Source organism: Panicum virgatum, chromosome 8N (genome assembly GCF_016808335.1).
Source record: "Panicum virgatum strain AP13 chromosome 8N, P.virgatum_v5, whole genome shotgun sequence".
Taxonomy (NCBI): Eukaryota; Viridiplantae; Streptophyta; class Magnoliopsida; order Poales; family Poaceae; genus Panicum; species Panicum virgatum.
In genome coordinates this window covers 9209389-9223734 of record NC_053152.1, presented here as the reverse complement: position 1 = coordinate 9223734, position 14346 = coordinate 9209389, and the positions used below count along the sequence as shown (strand labels likewise).

Here is a 14346-nt window from a genome sequence, read left to right as displayed (position 1 = left end):
GAGATATCTCTGGGGCCCTCGAGTGATTCGAATCAGGAAATGTATGGTCATGCTGGGGTTAAGAGTTAACCAAGTATTCTGAATCACAGGATCGAGAAAGAGTGGTCGGCTTTAAACTAGACCAAATATCGTGAGGCAAAGGGAATAGCATGTATATGATATTGTGGCGGCTCATCTGATATGATCTTTGTGTGCGTATAGGAGTTGACATATCTTCCTAGAGGCCACTGTCTACTATTGGGCCGAGTAAGAGTACTCGAGCCATGTCTATTCGCATATGAGCTCATAGGGTCACACACTTAAGGGAAAGAAGCCTAATAAGGATGAGATCCGAATTAGACTGGGCTTAGGTGCACTAATGGGCCTTTTCGGCCCAAAAGGGGGCGCCCAAGGTGGGGCCCAAGGCAGCCCACCTAAGGGGCTATATAAACAGAGGGAGGGGGCGCCTAGACCTTTTACTATTCATGGTACTATTCACGTGATCTATAACTGCAGTAATCCTGATTTACGCGGTAGAAATTTTTTTTTCTGCTACCCCATATTCCTACAATATGATCTTTACGTGTGCATAGGAGTTGACATGTCTTACTAGAGGCCGCTGTCTGCTATTGGGCCGAGTAAGAGTACTCGGGCCATGTCTATTCGCGTGTGAGCCCATAGGGTCACACATTTAAGGGAAAGAAGCCTAATGAGGATGAGATCCAAATTAGACTGGGCTTAGTTGCACTAATGTGCCTCAATGGAGAAGCCCATTAGGGGGTGCTATAGGGATAGCCCATTAGGGGGCCACCCTAGGGCAAGCCCATCTAAAGGGGGCTCCCCGGGGCTATATAAGCAAAGAGGGAGGCCAAGGGAGGGATCCTAGGTTTTACTGTTCACACGCCGCAACAGTACCCCTCCTTCGCGCCCAAGCCCTAGGTCACCTTCACGGATCTAGCAATCGGATTGCGACGCTTCTTCCTGTACGTGTGGATACCTTGGAGGTGCTGCATCTGTAGCACAAGGACGAGCTACACGTTAGGAGGTTCTCGCAACTGCACTGCCGGCTTCCATCTGTTCGACTACACCGACGCGCTACAGAAGTTTCGCAACCGCGCGTCTAGTGGTAATCCCGTGATCTATAACTGCAGTAATCCTGGTTTATGCGGTAGAAAATTTTTGTTTTTGCTACCCCATATTCCTTCAGTTTGAAAATACAAATATCAGATAGATATCAGAGAGTAGTGAATAGACAAGTGAAATACCTAAACTATTGGAGATGTTTGAGAAGCAATCTCTTAGACGTCCTCTTCGTCTGTGTCTTCGGTAGCTATGCCAAATAACATGATCAGTAAGGTATAACATTGTGACCGGAAAGGAGAATGAAAGTTGTCTATTACCTTCTGATAGAGAAGAGGCGACATCTGTTGGGGCATTGGCATCTGGTGCTGATGCTATGGTCAAAGCATGGCCAGAAGAGCTTTGAGTCTTCTGGGCTATCCTTTTGGTACTGGTTATCTTGCATTTTCTGCCAGCAGCAACATCAGCAACAGTTGGGGCATCATAGCCGATAAGAGGATAATTTGTTGGTGGACAATATTTGATCGGCTGCCCGCTTCTGCTGATTGTTGGAGGTGAAGTACCATTGACTGGTTAAGAATATTCGTCAGAATATGGAGAGGTAGTATAAAGTGGATGATACAATGAAAGAAATTTTTTGTGCATACCTCATCGTTAGTGCCTTGATAATTTTCATCCAGGGTGATACAGTAAATCTTCAGCGATCCGCAGAAGAGGTGTTCTTGCCATTCTGACCACCATTGTGAGAAGGGTATGGTAGTGAGCGGTGCTACTTGCCAATCGGCTAGTTATGTCATATCAATGACAGGTTCCAAACTTTTCAGCCGATTATACGCGAGAGCATTGCCAATTGGGTTCCTCACCTGAACTTTGTCGGCAAAATAAGTAAGAGGTGGCACTTGGACAAATCCCAATTGCCTGGCTACTACTGATGGATAACAGAACTCATAAACAATTGCACTCCTCCCAGAAGTAAAGTTGGTAGGCAAGATTCTTGGGGATATGATTTCTCATGATATTTGTGGCCTCTTCATTGTCCTTCCAAGAATCAAGATGGAACTTGAATGGGTTTTCATATTCTCTATTGTCATCATGGTATGCGAACCAGATGGTAGAATCTTTGGTGAATCCATTGTGGAAGCATCTGAAGAAATCAATTTTGCCAAAGACATTGGAGTCATTGGCAATCATTATTGCTGCTTCACCGAAGGAACTGCATCGGCGGGTGATTGGATTCTCTCCATCATTGAATTCTTCTGATGGAAAGGACATTGTGGACAGTTTGATTCCCATGGCCTTGTGCATATACATGTTCAACCATAGTTGGATGAACCACCAGGGACCTCCCAGATTGGAGATTGGTTGATCGGCCCTGAGTTTGGCCAATACTCGCTGAAGCAGATGGTAGACTGACCCGAGAAGGTGTTTACCGAGGGGTACTGGGTTTCCACTGGCTAGAGTTTCAGCCATCTTCAGAGTGTTGTTCGTTGGGGCTGCTGTTTTTCCACAGAAGATGAACTTCTCTAGCCACATGTTGAGGAAGGCAGTGTGTTCGCTAACTGATACAGAACCAGTTTTCATGTTCTTGGTGACATACCCACTCCATCCACCAATGGTTCTGGTTTCTATCTTAAAGGAGGCTTTGTCCAAGAAATCGAAAGATCAGTCAGGAGCAGTGATATTCAGACCAGTCAGCATTATGACATCTAATAGGGTTGGGGTCATTGGGCCGTGACCAAACAAGAAGGCATTGAAGGCATCAGACCAGAAAAAGGAAGCCGATATGAGCATCGGCTCGTTTTTGACCATTTCGGATAGGCACAAGTTGAGACATTGGCTAATGTCGTATTGCTCCCAAGTAGCCCGGTGACTGCTTGCTACTCTGCGAAACCAATTCCTTCACCCTGGGGTGACACTCGGCCAAGATCTAAAGACGAGAGACCAATCTGAGGTCATGTTTGAAGCCTTGAGGGGGATTCTGCCAGTTTCCAAGTTGATTGTACTAGCCGGATTTGAATTATTCATGGGGCCTAGGCAAATCATGCTGGGTTGCTCGGACAGAGGAATCAGGATTGAGTTCCTAAGGGCCTAGAAATAATGGCGGAAAAGGGAATCAAGAACAAATCGCAAAATCGTATATCAAAATGGCAACACAGAGGGGAGATAGAAGGTCAGTGTACCTGGGAGATCTCGGAGATGGAAGCCATTGGCAGGACCGGGGAGAAGTCTTCGGCGGTTGAAGGAGATGCGTTGAAATCCGGAAGGCAGCGGAGCAGATGAGTTCTTGGATGGAGAAAAAGGATGGCCTGGGTGCTGAAGCTATGGAGAGAAAAGGGGAAGAGTATGCAGATGTATTTATAGGGTGACCCCACCTCAGAAATAGGGATTCCGGATTGATGAGCCGTTTACAACAGAACGGCATGGAGTGCAAGGCAACCGTTTGAAGGAAATAATTATGATTGAGAAATAATTTCGGAGCAAAAGAATATTTTACTCTGAAACTGGGGGCATGTGTTGACACCATTTTTTGGCATGTGTCAGAGGGTTGGTGAAAGAAAAGAATATCAGGTTGAAAATGACGATGTGCGCAGAAGGATCGGTCATAATTTGGTACCAGTCAGGCATTTCGGCGTTTATGAACAAATTTGGTGCGAGACGATCTCGGTTTGGAAGGTGTCGTTTTGTTTATTAGAATAGTTTTTATTTCTTAAGATAGAATCGTAATTTGCCGTAATCGGATAGGATTGTGTTAGTGTGGGATATAATACGAGCCCCCGACTATTGTAAAGATTGATACACATCCAAATAAACAAACTTTACTACTTGCAATTTACTTTCTCGTCGGCGATCAAGGACGCCTCACATTCGAGTGACTTGGTTTGCTGGTAAGTGTTCGTTTTACCGAGTAAATCTGAGTTTTACCTTCCGGGCGCATCTCTGTGGTTTCGTTCAGAACTATTCAAAATTTACCGAATTTATCTAAGTTTTCATCTCGGGCATATCGCTGTTTTCTCGTTTAGATCTATTCACAAACTATCTGACTTAGCGATCCATTTAATCACCTGTAAGCTCCTTGTTTATCACGATAAACCTTGTAAAGCTGATTAGATCGGTTGCAAGCTTAGATTTGTCCAGATCCATACATTCGTGGGTTTGTACACTGTTATTTGGCACGTGTCGGCTCTAGATCTAGCCGTCTAGTTGCATATCAGTATCGGCAGCTCATTGTCGATTTCTTGTAGATCGCTTTTATTACACGCTTTTCATACCCGATCTATTATCGTTTTCTGTATCGGCAGAGCCTTGTCGATACGCCGCGTAAGAGTGATTCCGAAATTCAGCGATACACTCTTGAATTCGACGGTTTGCTATTTTCTTGTCAATTTATAGGTCAAATTAACTGGCACGTCTTGGTTCGAATTAAGTGCGGTCCGAAATTGGCGTACGAGACTCTCGGGCTTGGTGTGTGATCGTTTCACGTCAACAATACCTTCTATGATAAATCCACTCCGCGCGGTCTCGAGCCATGAGGCCACCTATCGTACCACAAAGTACTCAGTTTTGAGATGTGAATAAATAACATTGTTAAACTCAATTGTCTCATATTTCTATAAATTTTCAGCATTTTGATTGAGTACGAAAAGTATTGAACGTTAGTAAATAATTATTTTTCTAAATTAATATCAAGGAAGCATGCATCCGCGTTCAATGTATTCATTTGCTCCTGTATAATTTTTTATTAGAACAGTGGCGTTAGAAATTTGAGAAAAGTCCGGTTTACACCCTTAAACTATCGCAAAAATTTAAATTTCAACGTTAAACTACAAAATCGGATAAGATGGACCATTCAACTATCAAAATCGGGTAATTTGACCTTTAGGATGGTTTCGAAGGTGGTTTTGTATTTTTAAGAAAAATTAAAAATTCTGAGAACGAGCGGTAGCTCGGACGGTAAGGCTCGAGTGGCACGAGCCGCCGGTCCCGGGTTCGAGCTTCGCTCGGCCCGCAATTCTCACCGGGGTTTTCCCCATTTCTTTTCAGGTACATGTGGCCCTCATCCGACCATGCTCTGCACATGAACAGGCAACAATAAAGAATATGTTGTTGGTCTTAGCTTCCTTGTAGGGTGGTGTTGAGTGAGGTGTGAGTATGTGTGTGCGGTGTGCGTCTACATGTGAGTTCAGATACTACAGTTTGTACTCTAGTACAGGGCCCTCAAAAATTTTTAAAAATTCTACTGAGATATATAAATCAAAATTAATTTATTTTAAAATAGAAAATATGAAACTAGGATTAAAATTTTTCTAAAAATATATCTTATCTATTATTACTTTATTTGAATCTTATTTATTTAAAAATAATAGGCGTATGCCAAGTGTGCTTAAATTTTTGGGTTTTTTTGATCCATGCCATTACAAGTTTCGAACTTTTGAGATACGTCATTACAATTCACCTATTTCGAAACTTGCTATTACAATTCTTCGTTTCTTTGAACCGTGCCATTTTATACGTCTTTGATGTCTTTGGACCCACTCGCAGACCTGCGTATTTTCGTATAGCCCAAAATGCCCCTGCTGCTTCTCTCCCTTCAACTCACTGACGTGTGGGGCCCACACGTCAGCTTCTCCTTCAACCTTCTTCCTCTTCTCCAAAACGCGCTGCTCACCTCCACCACCCTGCCCCAGCCGGCCTCCTCCCTGCCGGGAGGGCCCCTCCCCTGCCGCGCCCTCGCGTGGGCCCGCCGCCATGGCCGCATACCACCAGCGCCGCCGCCGCCGTGGCCGCATCACACCAGGGCCGCCGTGGCTGCATCCCACCAGGGACGCCGTGCCCTCACGTGGGCCCGCCGCCGTGGCCGCCTCCCCGCCAGGGACGCCGCGCGCACCACCGCCGCTCGTCCTCGTCGACGCCCACCTGCTCCCCGCCCACGCCGCCACCACCCGCATCCCCGCCGCCGTGTCCCGCGCCCTCGCCGGGCTCCCAGGCCCCTTCCGCCGCGTCCACCTCACGGCCACCCCCATGGCCGCGTCCAGCTCGTCCTCGTGAACCACCCGACCCGACCCCGATCCAGGCGCATCTGCAGCTCCCCGGCGCCCTCCTCGCGTGCGCGACCTCCCTCACGCGCCTCTACCTCGGCTTCTGGACCTTCCCGTGCTCCCTCCCGCCCGCCGCCGCCGTGTTCCCCCGCCTCCAGGAGCTCGGCCTTGGTTCCATCGCCATCGGCGAACAGGACCTCGCCTTCCTGGTGAAGAGGAGGAAGGAGGTTGAGGGAGAAGATGACGTGTGGGCCCCACACGTCAGTGAGTTGAACGGAGAGAAACAGTAGGGGCATTTTGGGTCATACAAAAATACGCAGGTCTGCGAGTGGGTCCATAGATATCAAAGACGTATAAAATGGCACGGTTCAAAGAAACGAAGAATTATAATGGCAAGTTTTGAAATAGGTGAATGGTAATGGCGTATCTCAGAAGTTAGAAAATTGTAATGGCATGGATAAAAAAAAACCCTAAATTTTTCATGGCTTCCTTCTCGGCCACATTTTGAGTTTTCAGTCTTACTGTGGTCAGGTCCTCCCCTCCCACCGGCCACCGCCCACCGCTCCCCGACGGCCTCTCCCGTCTCCGCTTCTCCCAGTGACTTGTCTCCTCCGCAGCCGTCGGCCGTCCTTGGCTCCCCTCCGAACCGCATCCCAATTCCCAAGTCAGAATGCGCCGGCCACCAGGCCGCGTGGCGTGCCTCCGCCTCTCGCCGGCGGCCAGCCCGGCGTTCCTTCCCTGAAGCCCTCCGCGACTTCGCTCGTGTCGCCGGTGGCCGCGGCCTAAAGGCGAGTCTCCTCGTCCTCGGCGGCGGTACGGCAGCGGGCAGCGGGCAGCCGCGCCCGCCACCTGTTCGACGGAATGCCGCGCGGGAGCAAGGCCGCCAGGAGCGCGTCGCCGGCAGGGGCCGTCCGCGTTGGGGACCGGATCAGCGCGCTTCCGGACGCCGTCCTCCAACACGCGCTGGGATTCCTGCCTGTGCGGGAGGCCGTGCGGACGTGTGTGCTAGCCAGGCGCTGGCGCCACCTCTGGCGGTCCCTGCCCTTCCTGCGCGTCGTCGACGTCGAGGTGCTGGGGAGTGAAAACGAGCTGACCAGGTTCGTGAACAGGCTTCTGCTGCTTCGCGACCCAGGATCAGCTCTTGATGGTTGTGAATTCGATCTCCGTGGTTTTGAGGACGTGGATCCTGTTTACGTCGATCTCTGGATCCAGCACGCGCTGTTGTTACGAGCTCGAGTGCTGTCCCTCAGTCTCCCGTGGACCCCACTGTACAAACCTTTTGATTCACAGTACCTGAGTACTTTGCATCTTAACGGTGTACAGTTGTCCGACAATGCTCTTGATTGTTCAAGCTGCCCCATGCTGGAGGGTCTTGAGATCACTTCGAGTGATATCTATGCCAGTGAGATCTGGTCTCCGTCCTCAAAACGTTTGAGCATAGTGAACTGCAAGTTTGGACTTGACCATGTATACGGTACTCGTATTTCTGCACCCAGTCTCATTTGGCTCAAACTAGAGTACTGCAGTGGTGCACCTCCTCTGCTTGAAGGAATGACATCACTAGAAAGCGCATGTATCAAGTTTGGTTGTGAGGATGAGGATCTTCGCATGGAAGGTTGCTATGCGGACTGTTGCGCTGAGTGCGTCTTTCTTATGATTTTGGTGTTCAAATTGATGGGTGTGTCCTTCAAGGTTTATCAAATGCCTCAACTTTGGAGTTCAGAGCTTCCTTTGCCATGGTACCATTACGCTTCCATCCACTAGGATTCTGTATTCTTTGTCATTTGTTAATAACTATTTCTATTGCACTAATGTATCCATGACAACTGTTCAAGTTCACGTGAATAACCATCAAAGGGGATTAAAAGATCATATCACCACGACTATGCAAGAGATTTTGTTAGATTATGTTTCCTTGATAGGTTTCACTTCATTGCTTTCAGTTAGTTCCTTAGTAATCCATGATGTGATTACTCTTAGCCGCTGTTATGTAACAGAGGCAGATCTGCGGGAGGTCCTCCCCTCAGCCCATGCATGTCCATGTAATACTAGCTTTTTAATCCTGAAATTCCATATGAAATATGAAGTTAGCTTAACTGTAAGAGTCTTAGCACAATAGCACCTCCTTGGAACTGATTGTAGCTCCAGCCCTGGTAATGTTCAATATATGTGTTCGTGCAGATGAACTCACTAAATTTCTGGTGTTTATTCACCACCCATATATGCTTCTGTATGTGTATGTCTTCCACAATTGCTTGAGTTGAAATCTTGACCTTGATTTACTTCTTTGAATTCCAGTTTACTTTAGAAAAAGATTTGGCATGCTGCCCTACATTCAGCAATTTAAAGAGTTTCTATCTCATTAATTGGTGTTTGGCTGGTGACCTCCGTGCGCTTCTTGGCTTTCTACGATGCACACCAAATTTAGAGAAACTCACTCTTCAACTTTGTCAGGTATGCATCTTCCAAATATGACTGTTGTTACTTGTTACCTTACTAAAACTTTCATGTATGACAGGATGAGTGGCTTACTGGTTTTCATAATTTTCATTATTTGTTACAGAAAGAAAATTGTGTACTGAAAATGGAAGACAGCAATCCAGTTGAACAATCATTTTCTCTAGGGCAACTTAGGAGAGTCGAAGTCAAAAGTGAACAGATTGATGAAAGGGTTCAGAGAACTTTGAAGATCTTGAGTTCAATTGGAACTTGTCTTGAGGAATTTAACATCCAGAAGATCTAGAATACAGAATTTCAGTGTAAGTTAGCAACACTTCTCAGCGTTATAATTCAGCAATTCACCAATAATTGACACACGAAATGAACTACTAAGTTAATCGAATATTTTTTCTTGTGTACTGAGATAAGGTTAGACATGATCATGTTTGTTGAGGAGATGAACAATAGCAATCCCCTGGCTTGGGGCTTCTGATGCATCACATCTGCCGCCATGGAAATATATGTTACAGTTACTGTCTGTGATGTTACAATTACTGTCTGTAATCACCTATGTTTGGGTTCCATGGTTCTGCTGGTGCTGGTTTTGGTATCACCTGACTAGTGCATTTGTGCTACTTATGAGCATTTTAATAAAGATTCTACCAGAACTCGGAAGGAATATCTATCCCAATTCCTTAGCATTTGAGGCAGGAATGTTTTATTACAGGACATTTGTATCTTCAGAAGACAACATTTTCTGATCTTTGCCCTCCTTGTGATTGTGATCAATCAAACGTTGATATGGATAACACACAGGTGCTCTTCATTGTTCTTGTGGTATTATTTTTGGCAGGTGTATAAATTGTAGATTGACTCAGCTAGAAAACTTGTTGCAAAATAACTAATCATAATTTTCGTCCAACTTCATCTTTCAAGCAGCTGAAAGATTTTTGTTTCTTTTCACTTGAGCCTCTCTTATTTGTTCAGGTTTCGGTCCTGGGAAGCATGGAGAAAAGTTGTGCCATAAAGCTTTTGATGGATATGGTGACAACTGACAAGTATGGTGTCTTCTGTTGGATTTCTCTAGCTCCAATCACTGAAGCATCGTGGAATTGGAATTGTAACTAGTTCAGCCCACCCCGTTGTACCTCTTTTGAGTGGCATTCTAATACCTCATTATTAAATTATTCCAGGTTTAGGGATCTTGGATCACATTGCTGACAGACACTAAATGTTTCGATCATCAACTACCTGTTATCGTCCCCTGTTTTTTTGAGAAAGATCAAGCCACATTCACATGCATATACAGAGAGTTTGCTTCGCTCTTTTTTTTTTCTGAGATGCTTTTGCCCTAACTCCGTTGTTATCCCAGTTCCCGTTGGCTGGGATGGGTTCATTCACACGAGCCACAACTCTCCTGTCGTCCTAGATGTTGTTCCTACTTGCCGAGGCCTTGTTCCTTTGTGGCTTCCTGATGTCCTATTCATTGAAGATGCATTGCTGTTTTTGCTGTCGTTGGCTCTTCCGTTGAGCTTAAATCTGTACTGCCTACAATTTGTTGTCATTCTCCTATTTCTCCTTATATTATTATTCTCTTAACACAGTTCTGTTCTTCTATTAGGATTATTACTGTTTGCTCTATGACTAATGCAAGGCGGCTCTAAAGAATGTACTTTGTAGTCTCTGACTCTGTATGATACGATATCACGCTAATGGTATTCGCCTAATAGCAACAGTGATACCGGCGTGCTTGGGAGTGAAAACTTCGTAAATTCAGTGAGTGCATATACCTTATGGTCAATAAGGTACTTGCATCCTTCTGATGCGAGTATATATACGTTTGGGATGGTCTCATATGTAAACCCTTTCCAAAGAATTCTGTTACGCAAATCTGCGGTGGAAATGGAAGGCTTTGCGTTAACTGTGGACTATTGCTTCGCCGTCATCTAGTTAATGCTGTAGCATTAGTATCAGGTTCAATACCTACCGACGTATTTGCGGTGAACAGGTGAGTTATTTTCTAGTCGTGTGGAATCTTAGATACTGAGAGGGAAGGGATGGATGATATTTTTCACACTATTCGTCAAAGTCATCAGTGGACCCTACCTGTCACATTGGTTTACAACCACACATTGCCACACCTAAAGTTAGGCAGCCACAAGAGAAAAACAAATGTTTGGTTGCTCATGGTCGCCACAACTTTTGCATGTAGAGTGCTATGGCGAATGTGGCGGCTGAAACGCTTGCCCGCAGATACTTGGCGGTGGCAAACTGTGGTTGCCAACCAATACCAACAAAACAGGCTCTATCTTTCCTCTTGTTTTTCATGTGGCCTCAACTTGTTTGTGTGGTCTTACATTTGTGGGCGGAGGGAGAAACCATCAAGTATGATTTATTACAAACCTTGCCCCACTATGAAAATTTGCTCTTCTATGTTCGAGTGGATGTACATTTGTGTTCTATGGATGGATGAATGCGTTGGAGTGGATGTACACCTTTTTATCAATCGTTTACCTTTATGAAAGATTGATTACCTAGTTCACCAGATCCAAGACTACAGATTAAACTGAAAGTTTGGTTATCACAACTTCACAAGACTTCTTGGGCCCATTTATTGCATTTGAGTTTAGATCCCCAATAACATGGTGGAAGTGATGAAACAGGAGGAAAATTCAATATTGGAGCTCCCGTTTTCACCTTTTTACCAGTTCGATTGCACAGACGACCTTTTAAGTGAACCGGACCGTTGTAGTTCCTGGTTCACGATTTTTTCGGTCCGACCAGTGGTCCGGTGACTACTTCAGAAATCAGAAGTGTAAATTATTCAAAAAAATCAGAAGTGTCACGAGGCCTTCAGCTGATTGCTATCGAATTGGCACGGTTTTTTTTTATTTTTATATTTTTTATTTTCGTTTTTTACAAAAGTATATTTTCGATTTCAAAATTTAAAGGAATATACCCCGGCCGCCCTGCTGCCGGGCGGCCGGGACCTGGCCGCCCGGCAGCCGGGCGGCAGGGGCTTTTGTGAAAAAAATTTCGCGAAAATATTTGCACGCAGGTCCCTGGGGGCCGGTCGCTCGGCAGCGGGGTGGCCGGCCCCCTAGGCCGCCCGGCTGCGGGGCGACCGGCCGTAATTTTTGCAATTTAACTCTTTCGCGAAAGAATTTCAAATATGTGCCCTTTTTGTAACTTTTTGCAGAAATAGACTCTGGGGTCGGCGCCGTAATATGTGGCACCGAGATAACACGTCTTGGCACCACATATCACGGCGCCGAGGTGCCACGCACGCACAAGTAATCTAGTGAATCTTCGAACTTACCTTTAATATTTTCGGACCTTTTCAGGAGATTAGAATACTGTGAACTACACTTCAAATATAACGGTAAGAATTAAGAACTAAAAACCGCATTACACAATGTAAACTATAGGAATTACAACATAATACAACGTTAATGAAACACACATCAGACATGCAATAGCATGGCAGAACCCGTTGCAACTACGGTAAATAGATTCTGAACTAAGCTAACATGCCTTAGGTAATTTAAAAAAACAGAACAAACACAACGATGCAGCATGTCACTAGCACTAGGTAGTCCTAGTAGCCGTACCCCCACGTAGCAAACTGCGTTGAGCCTTCTCCGCAGTATCCACCCATTGCAGGTAGTGCAGGTGGTGGTGCCGGAGGGGCAGGGCCCTTCTACTTGTGACAAAGGCAGTTGCAGTAAGGAATAGTGCATGGTTCATCCTGTGAAGCAGCAGCATTGCTGGTATCATCATCTTCGTCGTCTTTGTTACCCTCGCTCACTTCCTCGTAATGGTTCACCTTGCATTCCAGATCAAAGATCTTTATCTGGAGGTACTCGATGAACTCCTGAACTGAATCAATTGGTGCAGGATCGACCCACCTGGTAAAACCACAGTTTTCTAGAGGATCTGAAGACTGCAAAATAAATTTCATGTAAGGTGTCTCAATGAAGATAAAGAAATAAAACAACCGAGTATTACCCATGCGTGTGGGCATTTGAAGAAACGCCGACCGCCATCCATCCCGTCGGTGCACATCTGCACTAAGCAGTCCTCACCATGTCTGCATTTTGGCCACGGTTCTCTACGATTATCGTATTGCCGAAGAGGAGTTTCATTGGTAAATTCACTCTTGTGCTGTGGCGGAAACTCAAACACTGGTTCCAGAAAGGAATCAGGTCCAAGAGGCCCCTCCCAGGGCCAATTCCCTCAATGCCATTAAAATTTTAGCCAATCCCTTGATTGCCATTGACCCCACATGTCATAGACACAAAAAAATCTCTTCAATGCCATTTAGTGGCATTCAAGGGATTGGTGAAAATTTCAATGGCATTTAGGGAATTAACTCCCCATATTATGGGGTCTCCCTTTCTTCCCCCTTTTCCTTTCCCAAAACCGTAGTAATTCTTCCTGCTAGACCCACCTCCAGACATTGGGTATACAATGCGCTTTGGTGTTTGAGTGCTGCTGGGAGTTCACAAACTTCGGAGTATTTATAGGCGCACAAAGGTCTGATACCCGGAGTGTGGAGTGTAAATACACCTGAAAAGCCTACATGACAACACAGTGAAGAGGCTAGCTGACCGAACACTGAAAAAGCTATATTCAATTCTCGAACTGACTACTCGATGCATCTCTGTGTATGTAGAGCATCTAAGTGCATGCAAACTCACAGCACTGCATCGCTGCCGCTCGGTCGATCGTGCCTAGATGCCGCCTTCCCTACTACACACCACAGACCTTCGATGTAGAATGACAGTTCCGTCGTCCTCGCCCGAGAGACTGCTTTGAAGGTGAGCTGGTATGGTTGCCGTGTTGTCACATCTTTTTGAAATGGTGAAAGGGCACTGCTATTGGGCTGTCGTCTTTTGTCACATTTGTCTGGGCAAACAATGCGACATACGCGAAACCCGTGATCGCCGTGCTGAGCAGTGACAACCTGTGATCTCGTACTCGCAGCTAGATACACTATGGTCCCTATTTTGAGCTATACGAGCGTGTCACGAAGTTTACTCTGTATGCGGTAGTCGTCATCATCGTCGGCGGGATCTCGGCCGCTAACTCCTCCCGCAACTAACTTGTCCTTCATTAAATCACGGAAAAAATTCGCAAGAACTTCCCTTATTTCACGAGCATTATGGAACCCACAAACATAACAAGTTCACATCAATAATATCTATAGAAACAAATGACAAGTAAACTACCACAATCATAAACAATCATAATCTGAACAGTCGAAACAGTCCATAATGCCGCCGGAGAAACAAGTGCAAACAACTAACCACCCCTACCATTCCGACCTCTCTTACGTTGTGCGTGTACGTGATCTGTAGGGTAGCTATGATATTCCGGTGGCCTCACGTCTCTGGCAGGACGGCGTAACTGAGCCAGAGGTGTATGCAAGCTGGGATCATCGTCATGGGCAGGCGTAGCAAACAACCGTGTAAAGTCCTCCAAGGAGGCCGCAGCGTTTTCTTCAGACCACCCTAGAGATCACAAAAAAAAATTAAGCAACATTTAAAAGGTGAATGCAATTCCGTACAAATTATTGTACGTACCCTGTGTTGGAGGTGGTGGTGGTGGTGGATAGGAAGAAGCTCCTTCATATCCTCCTGGTGACGGCATAGGGTGATACGAAGACGGCCCCGCTCCGGTGAACTGTTGTGATCCTGAGTATAAATAATAACGTATGAGCCTTCGACCATAAAACATAAGTAAATAAAATTATGCACCACATATTTACCTAAAGTCCCTCCAGCATGTGGCATAGAGGTAAACTGGGTTC

At 45.8% G+C, this 14346-nt stretch overlaps 1 protein-coding gene across 8 annotated transcripts; it reads left to right on the top strand.

Annotated features, from left to right (window-relative positions):
- Window positions 1–6602: 6602 nt before the first annotated feature.
- On the top strand, window positions 6603–9870 carry LOC120686507 (MEIOTIC F-BOX protein MOF-like). Of its 8 annotated transcripts, none has more exons than XM_039968726.1 (5): window positions 6603–7834; window positions 8277–8368; window positions 8493–8549; window positions 8659–9350; window positions 9522–9870. In XM_039968726.1, coding segments are annotated over exons 1-2 (879 nt in total). In that variant the 5' UTR covers window positions 6603–6956; the 3' UTR covers window positions 8278–8368; window positions 8493–8549; window positions 8659–9350; window positions 9522–9870. The 8 variants fall into 8 exon arrangements, with proteins under 8 accessions (XP_039824660.1, XP_039824658.1, XP_039824657.1 ...); XM_039968724.1 differs by lacking the exon at window positions 8277–8368 and having other exon boundaries at window positions 8394–8549; window positions 8659–8854; window positions 9262–9350; window positions 9522–9838; XM_039968723.1 differs by lacking the exon at window positions 8277–8368 and having other exon boundaries at window positions 8394–8549; window positions 8659–8854; window positions 8969–9350; window positions 9522–9836.
- Window positions 9871–14346: the final 4476 nt, after the last annotated feature.

Excerpts from the sequence above, each read along its gene's own strand:
- LOC120686507 (XM_039968722.1), top strand. The coding sequence starts at position 6,957 with ATGCCGCGCGGGAGCAAGGCCGCCAGGAGCGCGTCGCCGGCAGGGGCC.